This window comes from Solanum pennellii, chromosome 4, assembly GCF_001406875.1.
Source record: "Solanum pennellii chromosome 4, SPENNV200".
NCBI lineage: Eukaryota > Viridiplantae > Streptophyta > Magnoliopsida > Solanales > Solanaceae > Solanum > Solanum pennellii.
Window position 1 is genome coordinate 71,426,417 of NC_028640.1, and position 18,850 is coordinate 71,445,266.

An 18,850-nucleotide genomic window follows, 5' to 3' on the forward strand; every position below is an offset into this window, starting at 1 on the left:
AAATATCACTCCTTGTTTGTCGATGTGGGAGAATTTATTTTATTATTATTATTATACTCCAATGTACCATAAATTGTGAAATAATTAGCAGATTTCTCTGCCTCAAGGATGAGATCAAATCAAAGTCTAAATATATGGATTAAACAAGTGTTAAAAGATGCAGAATTTCGTCTAATTTTATGTATGCCCTAATGTTGTCATTGGAGTTATTAGAAGGAAAAGATAATTTATCATGGGATGATATTAAAATACCATTATAAGTTAAAATGATTATTTGAATCAAAAACATGTTTTATTGATTAATTTTATGGCTATAGAGCAGTTATAATACTTTATGGCGGCTGACAAACTTGCCCAAGTTGGACTCCTACACAGAAATGAAAAATTCTTCACCCAAGCTATTTACAATTTAGAATGTAATTATTAAATTTAAAACGTTTAACACTATAATTTGTTAAGTCATTGTCTATTATTGAGATTCCAAACTACTACCCTTTTGTCCATTTTTGTTGACCAATGATTAGTAGGGAACAATTGTCTATTTTTTTAAATCTAGGTAGCACAAATTATAAACCTAAAATTGAAGTGGAGCAAAATAATACAACTTGGATTACCTTAACGGAGAATATGGCACATGGACCAACTCAGTTTCGTTAGATTTGTTTAGCAGCCATAATATTTAACTCTTTCTCCGTTTAAAAAAAAAATAACCTAGTTTGATTTAAAACGGAGTTTAAGAAAATAAAGAAATTTTTTAATCTTATGGTTCTAAATTAAAGTTATTTCAAATGTACCAAAATGCCCTTTAATCTTGTGGTCTTAAAAATCACATGGAAAGTTAAAGTTAAAGTGTTAGCAAAAAAAAAGGTCATTATTTTTTAAACAGACTAAAAAGAAAATAGAGTAATTCTTTTTTAAACGGAGAGAGTAACAAATACAAATTCTATCCGTCACGAGGGTCGATCTAGAGTTGATTGTGGACAAATATAAATTATAATCACCACGAGGATCGATCTAGAGTTGATTGCGAATTCACGTGGACTTGATAATTTTATTTAGATGGGTAAATAAAGAAATTATTCAGTATTTATAAATATCTGATGCAAATTAAAATATTTTTTTTGGCATGTGCTTATTAGTTATTATTTTGAGGTGGCTTTGCTCCATGATCATTATTGTAACAACCCCACGTTTATTATAAAATTAAAGCAAGTCATATAATCAATTATTTTAGAGTTGATAAACTCTAAACAATAAGTTAGCATAAACATTAATACGTTGATTAAAATGTCATTTTTACCGAAGTTCGAAAGTTTTTTATGAACGAAATTATGATACGTATATATAATGCACTATATATAGTCAAATACTGGACGTGCCTGCTGCCCATAAAATTAAGTTATAAGCACTCTTGGAAGAAAAAAATGTCTCATAAGCGCATTGCAATGGCTTATGCATATTACTCTCCGCCTCCACCTACTATGCCGGTGAATAATCCGAAACCGCCACCTCCGGCGGTGGCAGCACCTATAACCCCACCTCCAAATTTAACTCCTTCCGGAGGTGGTAATAATATGTCACCTTCAAACCCACCCACACCACCAACATTGCCACCACCATTATTTCCTTCGCCTCCATCAAGTTCAAATCCTGGATCAACCAATGCTCCTCCTCCTAGTCCTCCACCATCACCACAAACTCCGAGTTCACCACCAAACACTTCAAGAAGTCCTCTTTCACCCCCACAAACTCCGAGTTCACCACCGAACTCTTCCAAAAGTCCTATTTCACCTCCACAAACTCCGACTTCACCACCAAACACTGCAAAAAGTCCTCTTGCACCCCCACAAACTCCGAGTTCACCACCAAACTCTTCCAGAAGTCCAATTTCACCTCCACAAGCTCCGAGTTCACCTCCAAACTCTTCAAAAAGTCCTATTTCACCTCCACAAGCTCCGAGTTCACCACCAAGCTCTTCCAAAAGTCCCATTTCACCTCCACAAACTCCGAGTTCACCACCAAACTCTTCCAAAAGTCCCATTTCACCTCCACAAACTCCGAGTTCACCACCCAACAATTCCAAGATTCCGCCCTCACCAACTTCTTCACCATCAAATGCCGCACAATCTCCAACTTCATCTCCAGGACCACCACCTTCTATGCCACCAAAAAACTCACAATCGCCAAGGTTGGCACCGTCACCACTAGATGGTGGTAAAGTTCCTTCGCCCTCACCATCAACCCCCTATTCAAAACTAAGTCCACCTCCATCAGCATTAACACCACTTCCCTCACCAACTTTTCCTTCAAGTACCTTTCCTCCTCCACCATCAAGTAATAGTATTGATGTTGCCCCACCTTCAGGGGGAGGCGGAAAACACACTACAATTATCGCTGTAGGTGTATCAATCGGGGGTCTTTTCTTCATAGCATTTGCTATTGCTCTCTTTTACTTATATAAGAAGAAAAAGAAGCGTGTCATGGTTCCAGCTGCAGCTTCTTGTTGATATATATAATGCCGATACATAAAGCTACGACTCTTTTATTATTTGATTGTTAATATTTGTATCTTGTACCCCTTTTCTTCTAATAAAGATGTTATTTGTGTAAAGTTTTCATGTTATACTATCCCGTGGTCTTAACTGACAACTAATTTAATATGGCAAAGAAGAAAAACAGGCGATTTATGGTATTTGAGATTAGATTATCACTGGTTCATTTGAACACAGTTTGGAATTTTGCAAGGAATTTAATAAGATCACCGATATCTACTGTACGTAATGATGGAATATTTCATGATTAATGGTTTATATTTGTATATGATAATGACACTACAGTTTCTCAAGACGAGAAATTTGCAATTTTTTTATTTGGTCTTGAAATGCATCAAGGATGTGCCACAGAAGCACAACGCAAAGATTTGGATTGACATGAGAACTGCAGTTTTTAAGAGGCAAAAATAACCTTAACTATGCAGTGAGAAAAAATAAGATTTTTACGGCTATGGTCCTAGTTCATCTCACAAAAGTTTAGAAACAAATGACTCACATTATGCTCGATTCCAGGAAATGAAAAAGCGAAGGTTGAAGGGGAGAATCAGGAAAGAATATCAAAGAGAGAAAAAGATAGTCTACTTCACTTTAACCATTGATAAAAGCAAATAGAAAACTCTCATTGTTGTCCAACTTCAGCTTTTTTCTTTTGCCAGAGCCTATCAAGAGCACTATCAGCGTCACCCTGCAAAAGTGTTTACAAGTCAATTATTGAAGCACACAAATGATGAATGTCAAAAGGAATTGAAACAGAGATCATAAGATAATAAATCAAGAAAAGCAGAATCGTGTATACCCGAATTATAAAAGAGTGATCTCTCCGTAACAAGTTTTTGACAAGGGATGATAAAGGTAGCTGAACGACAGCCACCAATACAAGCAAAGAGCTAATAATGCTATTATATTACAGTACCAAAACACGTTACAAATGCTCAATTTTCTGTTTTGCTGGAAGAATAGGAAAAGAAAAAGTCCAAATGTATAGGCATTATAGCTACAAATACATTAGACTAGTGAGCCATACGAAAAGCAACCATTTCATTCCACATACAAAGATAAGTCGAGTATTGTTAGAGTCCACATCGCACAATAAACATTTAAATCTTCGTAAACTAATGCAATTTGAAAGGTACAGAAAACAAGCTGACTCAAAACAATCCAAACGTAAAATTCCTCTGACATGATATTCAGAAGTAACAATGAAGTTACCTGGGCACGAATAAATCCACAGAGAGCATAAGTTGTGAACTGGCCAGTGTATCGGCCAGACTCATCTAAATGGCCAACGTTGAGCTGGACAGATGCATGATCCTTGGAAGTGATCAGCCTGTTAGTGGCAGAGCTGCATCCAAATAGCACGTTCATTTTATACATCTATCCCTAATTGAAAGTATTAGGAAGTAAGAAATGCATACCACTTCCTCGGGATGTAGAGGTCCATGTTCTGTCCCTCGTCATTCTGCATCTTGACAATGGCTTTAAACGAATAGACTTTAAAATTAGAAAGCTCCTGCAGAAAAGCAAATTAGATGGCATGTCACTAAGGAAACAGAATTAGATATTTTTTTTTTTCATGTATAGCAAGTGTAATTAGAAGTATTTCAACATTCTCAAAGGGCATCCACAAAACTGATAACTAATTAGAGAATCCAATTCTACTTAATACCAGTTTGAATCAAATAAAATATCAAGAGATTTCGAATGTCTAGACTTGCTTGGAGATTAAAATCTTACTCAAGTACACATGTAAAATTCAGATACAGCATTTTATGGTGCTAAATTGCAGGAAAAAGCTTGATTACATGAACATGAAACGTGCATCAATAACCCCAGAATATTACAGAGATAATACGGGAGACGAGAACGAGATTGTACCTGGAATTTCGAAGAGAGACAGACAGACGCCAAGAATGTGAGCACCACGGCTGGTTAATGGTTGGAATGTAAAAGCCCTAAAGCAGCATGGATTAACTGAAATAACCCTAGTTATTTTGTGCAATTACAAAACCAATTTTGACCATGGATGAAATGTTTAGGAATTTATGTATTAGTAAGAATAATTGGTTGAGTAAATATTTTGATGAAATTAAAAATGCTTGATGGTGACCAATTTCTTTTGCTTGATTGTCGTTTTTATAAGAATTCTTGATATTTATTATATTAAACATATAGAATTTAAGTCTTGAAATTTCAATGTGGTTAAAAGTATGCCAGATTCACAGTTGTTTTTAATTAAATACAGATCATCAACTATTACATGTTCGAAAGTAGATTTGAATCATTTTGCATAGTTCAATTCCGAGCATATTCACCATTAACACCCACATACAAAAGTCTCTATTTACCATAAAATCACTCCAAATTCGTGTTTGACTTCCATTAAAATCTAACTAATTACTCCTTCAAGGACAAAGGATCAAGACAGACAGCAAGATCCTTTTCTTTACCCAAGGGACAAACACATACACATATGAAGTCCTATAGCTGTGTTGATAAATGAAGAAAAATAGAGTGCCAAAATAGTTAAGAAGAGAATTTTATTAAGTTGAGAGCAAGACATCTACTCCTCGGCCTGAAGATAATTTGTTGCAACACCAATAGGTACTAAAAGCATATAAGATAGCCTTTCAACTCTGTGTAATAACTTGGTACCTACACAGGTGGGATGGAATAGTTGAGGTACACAAAAACTGCCCCAAGAACCACCATCATTTCTTACTAAAAAAGAAAGAAAGGCATAAAATCAAAACACCAAGAAGAAAGCATAAAACCCGTTCCAACAAGCACAAGTTTAGTGCAAAGTAAATAGCAACGTAAGAAATGGCTCATGAACCAGGCCAATTCATTAAAACAACAGCACATATTTGTTATCTCCAAAAGTTATCTTTTAACGGTAGAAAATCAAGTTAATAGCAAGTTCCATTTGTCTGATAATGAACTTTAAACATAAAACAGAACAGCCACTAAACAGAGAACTGCTGGTAATACAATACTAAATTGAAAACTCTCATTTTTCAAGAATGGTAACACCAAATAGAAAACTCATTGTTGTCCAACTTCAGCCTTTTTCTTTTGCCAGAGCCTATCAAGAGCACTATCGGCGTCTCCCTGCAAGAAGTGTTTTCAAGTCATTTTCAGTAACAGACAAATGATGAATGTCAAAAGCACACTACATAAATCACCATAACAAGATCCTAAGATAATATTCCAGCAAAGAAGACCCACATAATAGATCTAAAAAAGAAGCATCTCTCTTTCTGTAAAGTTTTTTGACAAGGAATAATACTAATCTAGCAAAATGCCAACCACCAATATAAACAAAGAGCTAATACTACTTTTAAAGTATACCTAAGCTAGTTATGATGATCAATTTTCAGTTTCAGTTTTGCAGAAAGAAGAATGGGACAAGAAAACAAGCCGAAGGTGCACCTCCAGTTGTGCAAGATGTATTGGCATGAGAGGTAGTCACATCTCAGGTTAGTGAGCCATGAAAACAGCAATCATTTCACCACACATACAAAGATATGTTATGCATTTCAAGGCCCAGGAGGCACAATGAATAGTTCACTCTTAGAAAACAAGTAATTCAAAAAACCCAGAAACGAACAGTTTGGCATGACTCAGAACAATCCGAAGGTCAAATTCCTCTACCATGATATTCAAAGGTAACAAGGAAGTTACCTGGGCGCGAATAAATCCACAGAGAGCATAAGTGGTGAACTGGCCAGTGTATCGGCCAGACTCATCCAAATGGCCAACATTGAGCTGAACAGATGCATGATCCTTGGAAGTTATCAGCCTGTTAGTGGCAGAGCTGCATCCAAAATGTACATTAATAATCTAGGACAACCTAACATCTGAATCTAGTCAAAAGTGTTGGGAAGTAAGAAAAACATACCACTTCCTAGGGATGTAAAGGTCCATGTTTTGTCCCTCGTCGTTCTGCATCTTGACAGTGGCTTTACACAAATAGATTTAGAAGTGGAAAACACCTGGATTTAAATAGAAAGCAAGTTAAAGTGCAACTCACTAACAAAAGAGTCTCTTCTTTCATAGGTAAGCAAACCTACTCGATTCACACTTCCACAATAGATTATAATATAGAAGTATTCGGAAGCAAAGTAGTAAAACTATTTAAAATTCGACCATCCAGCTTCACATTATACAAATTTGAATCAAATGAAATACTAATATACTTCAAAAGTTCAAGCCATTGAGATTTGGAGATCAAGTACCTGTTGTGGAAGTGTGAATACAGAGATGGCTTGATAACAAAAAGATAACATTGTTTTTTAGAATCTGAATAATTGAAACATGTAGGGTTTAATGATCACATATTGGGATAAAATCTGAATTCTGTCATTTATCTTAACAAACAAAATTTCGAATTCGTAAAAGAAATTCCAATTGTGCCCATCCAGGATGGTTGAAGAGAAATGCAGCAAAGTGAAGATAAACATTGCAAAGCAAACTACTCGTAACACAATCAGAAAAGGATACAAATAGTAACATTGCAAAGCAAACTACTCGTAACACAATCAGAAAAGGATACAAATAGTAACTAACAAATGTAATTAATGCTTCAAACAAAAGACGGCATTAATTTACAGCCTCTTCTATGGTGATAGATCAATTATGCTATACAGGAAATACAATTTTCAATTCCAGCACAAAGCTTGATGACACGAACATGAATAATGAATTATATATCCAAAAGAAAGAGACAAATTCGATATACACTACAGAATTTGTATCATACAAAGGAGAAGAAACATGAGCTGTGCTTTTTACCTGCAAGACTGACTGACGACACCAACGGATGTGCTTGGAGAAGACGAACGGCGCTACGGCTTAAAGGTTTATTATAGCAGAAACCCTAAACCAGCGCTGATTGACCTAAATAACCCTAGTTCTTTGGCGCAATTACAAAAAAACGATCCTTTGCCCCACCCTGACCCGACTCAATTAAGAAAGACCCGTGAAGAATTTCTTGCAAGTTTTAACGAGAAATGACCAAAATGATCTTTAATGCATGAGTAATTCTTTATTTTGGTCCTTAATAGATTTCAATCGATTGAAATAGTTCTTAATGTATAACAAAAGTTTATTTTGTCCATTAATATATTTCACTTAATCTAAATGATTCTTAATGTATAACAAAAAGAGTTTATTTTAGTGTTTTACACTAAACCTAACGGATATATTAAAAGAAGGTGTTAAATATAATTGTGAGCTTCAAAGAAAGAACTCCATAAATTCCAGCATCATAAACTTTTTTTGTTGTACATTAAGGACCATTTCAATCCAATGAAATATATTAAGGATCAAAATAAAGCATTACTCATACATTAAGGATCACTTTGGTCATTTCCTCAAGTTGTAACTAACAAAACTCTTTAAGGAGTCCGTTGGTAGATTGTATTAAAATAATGTTAAATAGAATATATTAACAATGTTTATATTAACTATGCTTGCATTAATTATACATTAGATTATTTCTTATGCATTGTTTTGTTTGGTGTATAAGAAATAATATGCATTGGATAAAAATATTTATTTACAAAAATATCCTTCATAATTATGGTGAAAAAAAATGTAAAAGGAGTTTTGATAGGTAATTTGGTATTTACCATGCTAACGCATGTATTTAATCCTTTTACATTGCTAATACCTATAAATTCAATGGTATTAATAATACACGATCTCAATACACAATAGAGTGCATAATTTATACATAGCATGAAAAAGTATGCCAAATAAGGTACTACTAATACATAGAGCTAATGCATGCGATAATTTTGACTAATACATAGAGCTAATGCATGCGATAATTTTGCTTATATACTTTACCAAACGCCCTGTAACACTTTGTTTGGAGGTATATTGTTTCGTAATATATTATATTGTATTATGTCGTATTGTTGTGTATTATACTTTTTTTTTAATGAATGTAATATTTTGAGATACTCCAAGGAGATCTCGACAAGGTGCCAGGGAAGGTAAATGCAGCCCAAGTGTATAAAATATCTTTTTTGGCTGTGAAGAATTTAATGGAAGGTTGACAAAACTAGAAAAAAAAGTACCAAAAACAACAAAGTTTAACGCAAAACATGGCTCCATCTCTGACCTTACATACTTCTTTCAACTAAAATATTCACTAAGCATACATCTGTAAACATGGAAACTATTGACAGGGAATCCCTCAGGCCTCATTACTACCTATGTTTTATGTCAGCTGGTTAAATATAATATGAAGATTTTAACTTTCAATCTTGACATTCAATTTGCTCCTTAAAACCAGAGAAATAGTATTTTGATGCTTCTTAACTCAATGAAAATGGAACATCATCTCAAGTCATGCACTCGAAATAAGAACAAAATGTTAACAATCAAATTCATCACTATCTCCTGTTTCACCTTGTTTCTAGTTGTGATCCTTTTCCATATCCAATATTCATCCCCTTTTGATTTCTCCTTATCAGCAAGGTCCCAGACTCGACGAGCTTCTCTTTACCAAGAGAATTACTCTAATGTCATTGAAATGATGACTGCAAAACTCAAACATTCTGTCACTTTCCTCCCACTCCAAGACTTCAGATTTAGAGAAACAGCTACAACAGGACACACTTGGTTTATGAGCTCTTTGAACGATACACGCGAGGAAAATGAAGCAGAATACTTGTATTTCCCTTCTAAGGCATCTAGAGGACGGCTTCTTTGCTTCAAGGGACGGGATATGAAGGATGGAACGAAGAATTCATATGCTTTGGCATGGAGAGAAAGTCTTCCAGACTCTGCTATTCTATTGGAAGGACTAACATTTGTATCGTATACATATTATGATCACACAAATTTGTGGCATGGGTTATGTGCAGTGGCTCCTTTTGTAAGATGGTCAATGAAAAATGAATGTTTGAAGCCAGAAAGATGGGTGCTATTCCATTGGGGAGAACTGAGAGTAAGAATGGGATCATGGATTCAACAACTTATGCAAACGAATTTCGGTGAAGTTAAGGTGGAAAGATTTGACAGAGGAGATAATGTACCTTATTGTTTTGAGAAAGCTGTTGTTATGAGGCATGAGATGAGTCAAATGGGGCAGGAGAATAAGCTGAAGACATTCGACTTGTTGCGTTGCAAGGCTAGGAGTTACTGTGGCATTAATCCTGCAGGCAAAGGTAGAGAGATTAATGAAAGAGGAGTTCCGATTATAAGACTTACTCTCCTGATGAGAAGAGGTTCGCGGTCATTCAAGAATGCAACTGTTGTGACTGATATATTTTCAAAGGAATGTGCCCGCGTTGAAGGCTGCATTATGCACGTAGTTCAGTCAGACGATCTATCTTTCTGCGACCAGGTACACATTTTCCCCTTTCTTCCTTCAGTACTCAATTGTCACTCAAGAAAATTTCGATAAAACTACCAAAAACAATTCATCTGCAAGCACTGAAACAACACTTATGTCCTTTATCAGGTGAAAGTGCTGACCAATACAGACATTGTTGCATCTCCATGTGGAGCACAGTTAACAAATATGCTCTTCATGGACCGCAAGAGCAGTGTGATGGAATTCTACCCGAAAGGATGGTTAGAGTATGCTGGCTCAGGCCAATATGCTTACCACTGGATGGCAAATCAATCTGGGATGAAACATCAGGGTGCATGGTGGGATCCAATAGGCGAGGAGTGTCCATCCCCTCAAGATCAGAGGCAGTGTTTTTCATATCATAAAGATGGCATGGTTGGACACAACGAGACCTATTTTGCAGAATGGGCTAGAAGAGTCATCGATCAAGTAAGGCTAATGAAGCAGGAGCAAGCCTCTGCAGATCAAGCAAACAAGCAACAACATGATTCAAAAGCATGTGTTTGCTAGCCTTGTTGAAGTATTGAGTAGCACCTTTAGTAGTAGAGTTTATAAGAGTTGCAATCAAATGCATAAACTGTTTTGCCGAACATCATTAGCAAAACAGGCTCCTGTTTTAAGAAATGAAATATTGAACAATCTCCATTGCACAATAATCACTTTATTCTTAGAGCACACACAGTAATCATTGTCATATACCAAGTATTATAATGAAAAAAGGATAAACTAATAACAACCTCAGTGCCCTTTGCAGATTAGGAGAATTTACGTTGGACTAATATTCCGAGTTCCTTCAGTTGCATCCTTGATGCCCCCAATCACTAAAAATCAACCACTGGTTAGCATTTGTATGATGCCTATTCTGTTTTCCTCTCATCTTCATTAAAGCTTGCATCAGAAAACAAGAAAACAGCACAGAAAGATAGGATTGCCCTAATCTCCGTGAAAATGTGGACAACAAGTATAGATCGCAAAGAAGCAAAATAGTGAAAAAAGAACCACATGAATCATATGGTTTGGTTTCCTTTCTCGATGATTCTCCTGTTCAACTATCTCGTGTTTTTTTAACCCCAGTTCAGTTTTGATCAATGTCATTTGCAGTGATAATGGAAAAAGTGTAAATTGTTAACGAAATAGGGAAGTCATTTAACTTACAAGTAAGAATGATTTCCATAATCAACAAAATAAGCATACACCATGAGAATCTCAGATAGACCGATCAATCAACACTTTTATAAACACTGCCACACTAACTCTATAGGAAAGTTTATTCGCTCTAGCAACCTAAAGCAGTCTAAAATGTTAAAAGTTTGCTAGAACTCATTCAAATTTAAAATCAGTTGAATATATACAGTTAGTTGACAAATTTCCGTCGCCCTGCACACTAAAGAACAGAGGAAAGAAAAAATGCAATCAGGTTAAGCTGATAACGGACAGTTGATATATTCATGGAGATCTGGCAAGGACGTATCTGTTAAAGCACCATAAAACCCATTCAAATAGCATAGAGCAACAAAGCATTCACGAATCTAGGCATGATAGCATCGACAGAAAGGCAAAAGAAGGTTACAAGTACACTGCATTTCGAAAAAATTTATAATAATAACGATCTAAATTCCAAACGATTATAGAGGCAGAAAGCTCTAACATACAGAATCTTATTTGTTAAGGTACATGAATTACAGAAAAGTGACTAAAAAGGTCTAAAAGAATGTCAAACATACTCGTAAAAGAGGAGAATAAATTCATGGCATACCTGTTGGTTAATAAAACCATTCTGAAACCTTACTTCTGACTTGATTTCTTGTGGTACCTGCAACAAGAACTTTTTTTAAGTACTAGCAAAAAGGTAATTTGGGATAGAAATCTGAAACCTTGCAAAGATAATATAACAGGTAGGCCAGTAAATGAGAGATTCGAGGCGATGCACACCTATAAGGAACATATCGTATAAAAATATTCTAGGACTCCTACATAACTTACACTCAAGGCAATGTTCAATTAGAAATACAAAACTATAGTCCTGTTTGAAAATTCAGTCTAAGATTGCAACTAACACACCTATGCTGCTGTGCCAGTTCTAGATACGGAGAGTAGAAGGTAGATAGATGCCGGTCTTTGTTCTATATCAAATATGTGATGACAATCAGAATGGTTAGATTCACTCACTTTCTTCTTCAAATAAAATCAAACCAAGAAGTCCTCCTTCTTAATACCTCTAGGGACTTAGGCGTACATTGGCTCCATATTGAAATGGTGACAGAGAAGAATTAAGGCACTATCCATGTCTTTTAGCACCATTCTCAGCTCTACAGTATTAATATGGGTTCAATAGGTAGCGAGGAGACGAAGAAGACTATATTGGCAGTGGACTATGACAAATGAAAAGTTGTATGATGAGCCCAATCAAAGAAACCAGTAAAAAAAAAATTAAGCCAAGTTGATTTAGACCACAAAATGTGGGATTTAGTCTCAAGATCATTGGTCGTCGAATGGAGTAATATGCAGACTATAGGAACCATAACTTCTGTCTGAGACAATCATGGATTAACTATATGGATAAAATAACTAATAGAACAAGGACTCATTTCTCCATGGATAGTAACTGTTAGAAAATTATTATGGAAACACAACCATGCTTATAGAGTAGTAACTCGAAATAAGTTAGTACTTGCTCCATGTACAAGTCAAACGATTAACTCCATAGAAACCAACAAGTGAAGAAAAATATTTAACTCAATGTGTTTTTATGCAAAGTTTGAGATTATGTTTAATTGGTTACTGTAGGGAAGAAATCCACTCTAAAAGTTAAGTCCTCGTTGGTGATTGATTGAAGAGATTAAAAAATATAATTATCACCCACTTTAATCCCTGGAAAAAGCTAGCTCGNAGTAACTCGAAATAAGTTAGTACTTGCTCCATGTACAAGTCAAACGATTAACTCCATAGAAACCTACAAGTGAAGAAAAATATTTTAACTCAATGTGTTTTTATGCAAAGTTTGAGATTATGTTTAATTGGTTACTGTAGGGAAGAAATCCACTCTAAAAGTTAAGTCCTCGTTGGTGATTGATTGAAGAGATTAAAAAATATAATTATCACCCAGTTTAAACCCTGGTAAAAGCTAACTCGATTGTATGTTAGCTATGCGTTTCTCCACAACTGGAGTGTTCGCAGACCTAATACTTTGAAACGAACAATTTGGTTTGCATACTAGCCAAGTTTAATCGAAATTCTCAATCTAGCGTACTACCTAAATTTAGTCAAAACTTAACAAAAATAACTTTCTTTGTCAAGACTACACAACACTCTCAAGAACAGCTTCCTTGTTGTCAACGAGAATTATGTGGCCGACCCCAACGTGTTTCGGACTGAGGTGGNATCTAGCGTACTACCTAAATTTAGTCAAAACTTAACAAAAATAACTTTCTTTGTCAAGACTACAAAATACTCTCAAGAACAGCTTCCTTGTTGTCAACGAGAATTATGTGGCCGACCCCAACGTGTTTCGGACTGAGGTGGAGTTATTAAGCAACATTTGTATCCGTTTTTCTCTTGAGAGAAGAATCCAACTGCGCGAATGGATTTCCTCACTGAAGCTTACAGAATATTGCATAGATCTTGATAAGGGCCATGGAAGGTGGATCCCCAAGTTTAAAATACTATTATTAGTTGTGACTTGTGAACAATTTAATGCAAGTTTGACGAAACCATAAATCAAATACTTTAAAAACAATTAACTAACGCAAAACATGGCTCCATCTCTGACATTAGACCCTTCTTATAAATAAAATATTCACAAAGCATACGTCTGTATATGGGGATTGCTTTTCCAAATCTTGCATCCTGTGCTNAAATACTATTATTAGTTGTGACTTGTGAACAATTTAATGCAAGTTTGACGAAACCATAAATCAAGTACTTTAAAAACAATTAAACTAACGCAAAACATGGCTCCATCTCTGACATTAGACCCTTCTTATAAATAAAATATTCACAAAGCATACGTCTGTATATGGGGATTGCTTTTCCAAATCTTGCATCCTGTGCTTATCACTTGAGTAAGAAATGCTAACATTAGCTTTACGTCAACTAGTTATTTCAATAGAATAATAGATTAACTTCCAATATCGAGACTAAGATTTGCCACAGAAATAGTTAAAAAGATTCAGCTCTAGCATAACTGATGGTAATGGAAGATCATCTCAAGTTATGCACACAAAGCAAGAGAAAATGCTTCTCCACAAAATTCATCAGTATCTTTGTTTCCTCCTTGTTCCTGGTTATCATCCTTTTCCAAATCCAGTATTCATCCCCTTTTGAGTTCTCTTTATCAGCAAGACCCCAAAGATGGGGTTTTCTTTCTCAAGAAAATTACTCCGGTGTTATCGAGACCATGACTGAAGAACTCAAAACCTCTGTTACTTTCCTCCCCCTTATAGACCTTAGATTTAGAGAAACAGCCACAACTGGCCACACATGGTTTATGAGCTCTTTGAATGACACACTCGAGGAAAATGAGACAGAACACTTGTATTTCCCTTCCAAAGCATCCAAAGGACGCCTTCTTTGCTTTAAAGGAAGGGATACTAGGGATGGAACAAAGAATTTATATGCTTTGGCATGGCGAGGAAGTCTTCCAGAATCTGCTATTCTATTGGAAGGCCTATCATTTGTGTCGGACACATACTACAACCACGAAAATCTGTGGCATGGAATATGTGCGATGACTCCTCTCGTAAGATGGTCAATGAAAAATGAGTGCTTGAAGCCCGCAAGATGGGTGCTATTCCATTGGGGAGAACTGAGATTAAAAATGGGATCTTGGCTTCAACAACTTATGCAAGCTAGTTTTGGTGAAGTCAAGGTGGAAGGATTTCATAGAGGAGATGTACCTTACTGTTTTGAAAAAGCCATTGTCATGAGGCATGATCTAGGCCAAATTACGCGGGAGAACAAGCTGAAGGTGTCCGACCATTTGCGCTGCAAAGCAAGGAGCTATTGTGGCCTTAATCCTGCAGGCAAAGGTACAGAGACGAATGAAAGAGGATTTCCAATTATAAGACTTACACTGTTAATGAGAAGAGGTTCTCGCTCTTTCAAGAATGCAACTGCTGTGAGTGATATATTTGCAAAAGAATGTGCCCGAGTTGAAGGCTGCATTCTGCACATAGTTCAGTCGGAAGATTTATCTTTCTGCGACCAGGTATATATTTTTCCCTTCTATCAGTGTTAAGTAAACCCCATAATTTCACTTGAGCAGTACTTTACAGAAGAAATATACAACTAAATCTTACCAAGAAACTTCCATCAGCAAGATTCAGATTACAATTCAACTTCAGTAGTATACAGGTAATCATTGATTTAATGTCAATGTCCTTCATCAGGTGAAAGTGCTGACCAACACTGACATTGTTGCATCTCCACATGGAGCACAATTAACAAATATGCTCTTCATGGACCGCGAGAGCAGTGTAATGGAGTTCTTCCCAAAAGGATGGTTAGAGAATGCTGGTGTAGGACAATATGCTCACCACTGGATGGCAGATCAATCGGGGATGAAACATCAGGGTGCCTGGTGGGATCCAATAGGCAAAGATTGTCCGTCGCCACAAGATCATCTGCAGTGCTTTCTTTTTCATAAAGATGGCATGGTTGGACATAACGAAACCTATTTTGCAGAATGGGCAAGAAGAGTGATTGATCAGGTTAGGCTAAGCAAGGTGGGGCAACCCTCTGAAGATCAAGCGAAGCAACAACATGATTCAAAAGCATGTACCTGCTAGCTTACTGTTAAAGCATTAAATAGCATAAATAAGGGTAGACTTTATAAGAGTTAAAATCATATGTATACACTGTTTTGCCCGACATTATCTGTAAAACAGGCTCTTTTATTTTAACGAAAGAATTATATAACATACTCCATTGCACCATAATCACATTTTTCTAAGGTAAGCACCCACTGGTCATTGTCATATAGCAAGTATTACAAAGAACAATAAAATGAAAAGAAAAAGGTTAAATAGTAGCAACCCACGGTTTTCTACAGATTAGGAAGCTTTACATGAGACTAATATCCGGAGTTCCTACAGTTGCCCCCTTGCTTCCCAAATCACTAAAAATCTGCCACTGCTTAGAATCTGTTTGATGGCTTGAATAGATTGTGTCTTCATCAGAACTTGTACCAGGAAACAGCAAACCAACATAGAAAGTGAGTTGCACTTATCTCCGTGAAAACTTGGCCAACCAATATATTATAAAGAAGCAAAATAGAGCAAAAAGAACCACATGCATCACATGGTTTGACCCTTCCTGGATGATACTCCTGTTCAACCGTCTCATGTTGTTCTTTACTCCTGCCTGAGCTTTGATCAATGTCATTTGCTGTGATAAAGGGATAAGTGTGAGTTTTTAAGGAAATGGGAAGCCATGTAACGTACAAGTAAGAATGATTCCATAATCAATAAATTAAGCATACAGGATGAGAATCCCAGACAGACTGACCAATCAACATGTTTATAACCCGCACAATTACCCTCAATAACGAAGGAGAAAAAAAGTGGGCTTATCAATTATCATAGTCAGTTGATGGAATATCTAACAAGGACATATTTTCAAAGAACTTGAGAGAGCATAAAACAACGAAGGCATTCAGGCAGGCTGGCATGGTAAGGAAAGGGAAAGGAAGGTTACAAGTACACTATCAGTTCTAAGAGAGTTATAGGAATAACAAATGTAATTCCTAGATTATAAAAGGAGAAAGAGTGAGAAAGAGGGGGCATAAAGGCTGTAAATAAAGGTAACCAATTAAAAACTTTTTCCTCATTTATAAAATTAAAAATATAATTTTGGTTCATGTTAAATTGTTATCTAGTAATAGTAATAAGAGAATAAATACCAAAAAAGCTCCAATATACAAAAATTTAATTGTTAAGGCATACATGAAATAAATAGAGAAGTGACTAAGATGTCATACATACTAGGAAAAAGGGAGAATGAGTTCATGGCATACCAGTTGGCTAATAAAATCATTCTGATACTTTGCTTCCGACTCAATTTCTTGTGCTACCTGCAATATAAATTATTTATAAGAACAAGCAAAACGGAAAATAGGTATACAAATTGAAACCATGACAAATATAATATACTCCCTCTATCCCATCCCCAGTTTATGTGACACTCTTTCCTTCGTATTCAATCCCTAAAAAAATGACACATTTCTATAATTAGTAACAATGAGCTTTAAACTTCCATTTTATCCTTACTAAGATGATTTATAGTCACAAAAATATCTATGCCTTATTTAGACCACAAGCTTCAAAAATCTCCCTTTCAAATGCCATCCCATAAATTGGGACAGAGGGAGTAGCAAGTAAGACCAACAAATGAGGGATTGGAAAAGATGCATCTAATAAGGGCATATGGTATATAAAGATCTTCAGGATTTACACCCGAAGCAATGTTCAACTAGAAATACAAAACTTTAGTCCTGTTTGAAATTTCAGCCAACATTTGGATCATTAAAACACTAACTACATGATTCAACTAAGCCAAAGTAGCATTAAATATAAATATGCACATCCATTATATATTTTCGGGAAATAAAAAAACTATTATTAGGCTCAAGACCTGCAATTTCACTTATTTATCCCTATGAAGTTTGAACCTAAGATAATTTCACTAGGTAGAGTATCCATTGAGTACAATTAATTTACAATACGCGTTATTATCATTCTTTTACAAGTTTCAACCACCGACTCTTCATCTATCTTTTAGACAGAGAATTAACCAAAATAATTATAGGTAATGTAAAAAGGATCTACTAAGTTAGACCAAGAACACACATATTGAAGAGATGTTATACCATCCTCCAATAATCTTGTCATATGACTTGTCTCGTTTTACCATTGTACAATCACTTGAAGCCTAAACATAGCAATTTATTATCAAGTTAAGGTATCATAATTGACTTATATTACTAGAACTGCCTCTTATTTTCATATTTTGAAACTAGCTGGAGATTGTTAGATGATGTTTCAATAAATTTTGAAACAACGAATTTTATTAAATAGTTTCAAGTCTTTTGGATTTCTAAAGTAGTTAATTAATATCCAAAATGAATTTTGTATCAGATCCATTCTTGATGTCTAAAATTCATTTAAGGGAGACATTGATCAAAAATATAAATCCTAGATTCATGAATAGAAGATCAACATTTTTGAAACACGTAAAGTTGTAATCACCAAGATAGAGCTACCATAATATTTCTGTTTGGTCGTAGAGAGACTTCAGCTATCTATTTGCTCGCTGAGATACTTCAACTATATTAAAGAAGCGTGTTTACGTGTCTCTAAGCCTAGCAAGTTTCATTTTGGTTTTCTAATGAATATTATGTTCTAACAGAATAACACATCACCAAATTTCAAATGTAACTTAATCATACAAACGCCACCAGTTATGCAATAGCTATTCTCCTACAAAACCAAAATCGGAAACAAAGACAAAGTGTTGGGGTAACATACATTTCTGAGCTGTTTTACTTGCTTGCGAAGACCTGTGATCTCATCATCTAAATCTCCGTGCATCGGATCAATCCGCAACTGTATTTCATCTGCACTACCTACTTGCCTCGTGCTCAATCCATCTCTGATTAATCAAAAACACTAAACAACTTAATTTCCTCAAAAATAAACCAAAAGAAAGCGTAATTTAGAAAATGATTAAAAAAAACTTTATTTCCGTAAATACCTGGATCTATATGAAGCAGCCCCGTAGAAATCACCGCCTCTATGAGAGCTAGAAGCCATTGATAGAGAGTACTGAAGAAACCTCGAAACCCTAAGAAAAACTTGAAACTATCGTACAGGGAATGAAACTTGCCAAAGATCGTCGGGAACTCGAATTTTCTGTTCGGTTAAAAGAAAATTGCTGT

At 35.5% G+C, this 18,850-nt stretch overlaps 6 protein-coding genes across 7 annotated transcripts; 3 read left to right on the plus strand and 3 right to left on the minus strand.

The window, feature by feature from the left end:
- The first annotated feature begins 1,382 nt into the window (after positions 1-1,382).
- LOC107017260 (leucine-rich repeat extensin-like protein 5) lies at positions 1,383-2,611 on the plus strand. The gene has a single exon (XM_015217524.2). The coding sequence runs from the start codon at positions 1,425-1,427 to the stop codon at positions 2,505-2,507; it is 1,083 nt and encodes a 360-aa protein (XP_015073010.2). The 5' UTR covers positions 1,383-1,424; the 3' UTR covers positions 2,508-2,611.
- A 332-nt stretch (positions 2,612-2,943) lies between these two features.
- On the minus strand, positions 2,944-4,619 carry LOC107017139 (40S ribosomal protein S21-like). The gene is made up of 4 exons (XM_015217412.2): positions 4,428-4,619; positions 3,968-4,062; positions 3,762-3,894; positions 2,944-3,237 (listed from the first exon to the last, which is right to left on the minus strand). The coding sequence occupies exons 2-4, from the start codon at positions 4,015-4,017 to the stop codon at positions 3,172-3,174; spliced, it is 249 nt and encodes an 82-aa protein (XP_015072898.1). The 5' UTR covers positions 4,018-4,062; positions 4,428-4,619; the 3' UTR covers positions 2,944-3,171.
- A 735-nt stretch (positions 4,620-5,354) lies between these two features.
- Positions 5,355-7,486, minus strand: LOC107015886 (40S ribosomal protein S21-like). Its single transcript, XM_015216313.2, has 4 exons — positions 7,344-7,486; positions 6,451-6,544; positions 6,234-6,366; positions 5,355-5,660 (listed from the first exon to the last, which is right to left on the minus strand). The coding sequence occupies exons 2-4, from the start codon at positions 6,498-6,500 to the stop codon at positions 5,595-5,597; spliced, it is 249 nt and encodes an 82-aa protein (XP_015071799.1). The 5' UTR covers positions 6,501-6,544; positions 7,344-7,486; the 3' UTR covers positions 5,355-5,594.
- Positions 7,487-8,616: 1,130 nt separating this feature from the next.
- Positions 8,617-10,574, plus strand: LOC107015834. The gene is made up of 2 exons (XM_015216250.2): positions 8,617-9,909; positions 10,027-10,574. The coding sequence occupies exons 1-2, from the start codon at positions 8,869-8,871 to the stop codon at positions 10,426-10,428; spliced, it is 1,443 nt and encodes a 480-aa protein (XP_015071736.1). The 5' UTR covers positions 8,617-8,868; the 3' UTR covers positions 10,429-10,574.
- A 262-nt stretch (positions 10,575-10,836) lies between these two features.
- LOC107015836 (bet1-like protein At4g14600) lies at positions 10,837-18,850 on the minus strand. Of its 2 annotated transcripts, none has more exons than XM_027916400.1 (4): positions 18,667-18,850; positions 18,441-18,564; positions 16,931-16,987; positions 10,837-11,016 (listed from the first exon to the last, which is right to left on the minus strand). In XM_027916400.1, exons 1-4 carry the CDS (start codon positions 18,723-18,725, stop codon positions 10,852-10,854), a joined length of 405 nt encoding a protein of 134 aa, XP_027772201.1. In that variant the 5' UTR covers positions 18,726-18,850; the 3' UTR covers positions 10,837-10,851. The 2 variants fall into 2 exon arrangements, with proteins under 2 accessions (XP_027772201.1, XP_015071738.1); XM_015216252.2 differs by lacking the exon at positions 10,837-11,016 and adding an exon at positions 15,768-16,302 and having other exon boundaries at positions 18,667-18,847.
- On the plus strand, positions 13,876-15,838 carry LOC107015835. Its single transcript, XM_015216251.2, has 2 exons — positions 13,876-15,124; positions 15,306-15,838. The coding sequence occupies exons 1-2, from the start codon at positions 14,105-14,107 to the stop codon at positions 15,702-15,704; spliced, it is 1,419 nt and encodes a 472-aa protein (XP_015071737.1). The 5' UTR covers positions 13,876-14,104; the 3' UTR covers positions 15,705-15,838.

Bases quoted from the DNA above. Each gene is read 5' to 3' on its own strand.
- LOC107015834 (XM_015216250.2), top strand. From the start codon at position 8,869: ATGCTTCTTAACTCAATGAAAATGGAACATCATCTCAAGTCATGCACT. The intron at 9,910-10,026 runs GTACACATTTTC...GTCCTTTATCAG, and splicing joins ATCTATCTTTCTGCGACCAG to GTGAAAGTGCTGACCAATAC.
- LOC107015835 (XM_015216251.2), top strand. From the start codon at position 14,105: ATGGTAATGGAAGATCATCTCAAGTTATGCACACAAAGCAAGAGAAAA. The intron at 15,125-15,305 runs GTATATATTTTT...GTCCTTCATCAG, and splicing joins ATTTATCTTTCTGCGACCAG to GTGAAAGTGCTGACCAACAC.
- LOC107015836 (XM_027916400.1), bottom strand. From the start codon at position 18,725: ATGGCTTCTAGCTCTCATAGAGGCGGTGATTTCTACGGGGCTGCTTCA. The intron at 16,988-18,440 runs GTATGTTACCCC...TTTATATTGCAG, and splicing joins AAGTAAAACAGCTCAGAAAT to GTAGCACAAGAAATTGAGTC. The intron at 11,017-16,930 runs GTATGCCATGAA...CCATTATCACTG, and splicing joins ATGATTTTATTAGCCAACTG to CAAATGACATTGATCAAAAC.
- LOC107017139 (XM_015217412.2), bottom strand. From the start codon at position 4,017: ATGCAGAATGACGAGGGACAGAACATGGACCTCTACATCCCGAGGAAG. The intron at 3,895-3,967 runs GTATGCATTTCT...ATTTGGATGCAG, and splicing joins CTCTACATCCCGAGGAAGTG to CTCTGCCACTAACAGGCTGA. The intron at 3,238-3,761 runs GTAACTTCATTG...ACACTTTTGCAG, and splicing joins GTGGATTTATTCGTGCCCAG to GGTGACGCTGATAGTGCTCT.
- LOC107017260 (XM_015217524.2), top strand. From the start codon at position 1,425: ATGTCTCATAAGCGCATTGCAATGGCTTATGCATATTACTCTCCGCCT.
- LOC107015886 (XM_015216313.2), bottom strand. From the start codon at position 6,500: ATGCAGAACGACGAGGGACAAAACATGGACCTTTACATCCCTAGGAAG. The intron at 6,367-6,450 runs GTATGTTTTTCT...TTTTGGATGCAG, and splicing joins CTTTACATCCCTAGGAAGTG to CTCTGCCACTAACAGGCTGA. The intron at 5,661-6,233 runs GTAACTTCCTTG...CACTTCTTGCAG, and splicing joins GTGGATTTATTCGCGCCCAG to GGAGACGCCGATAGTGCTCT.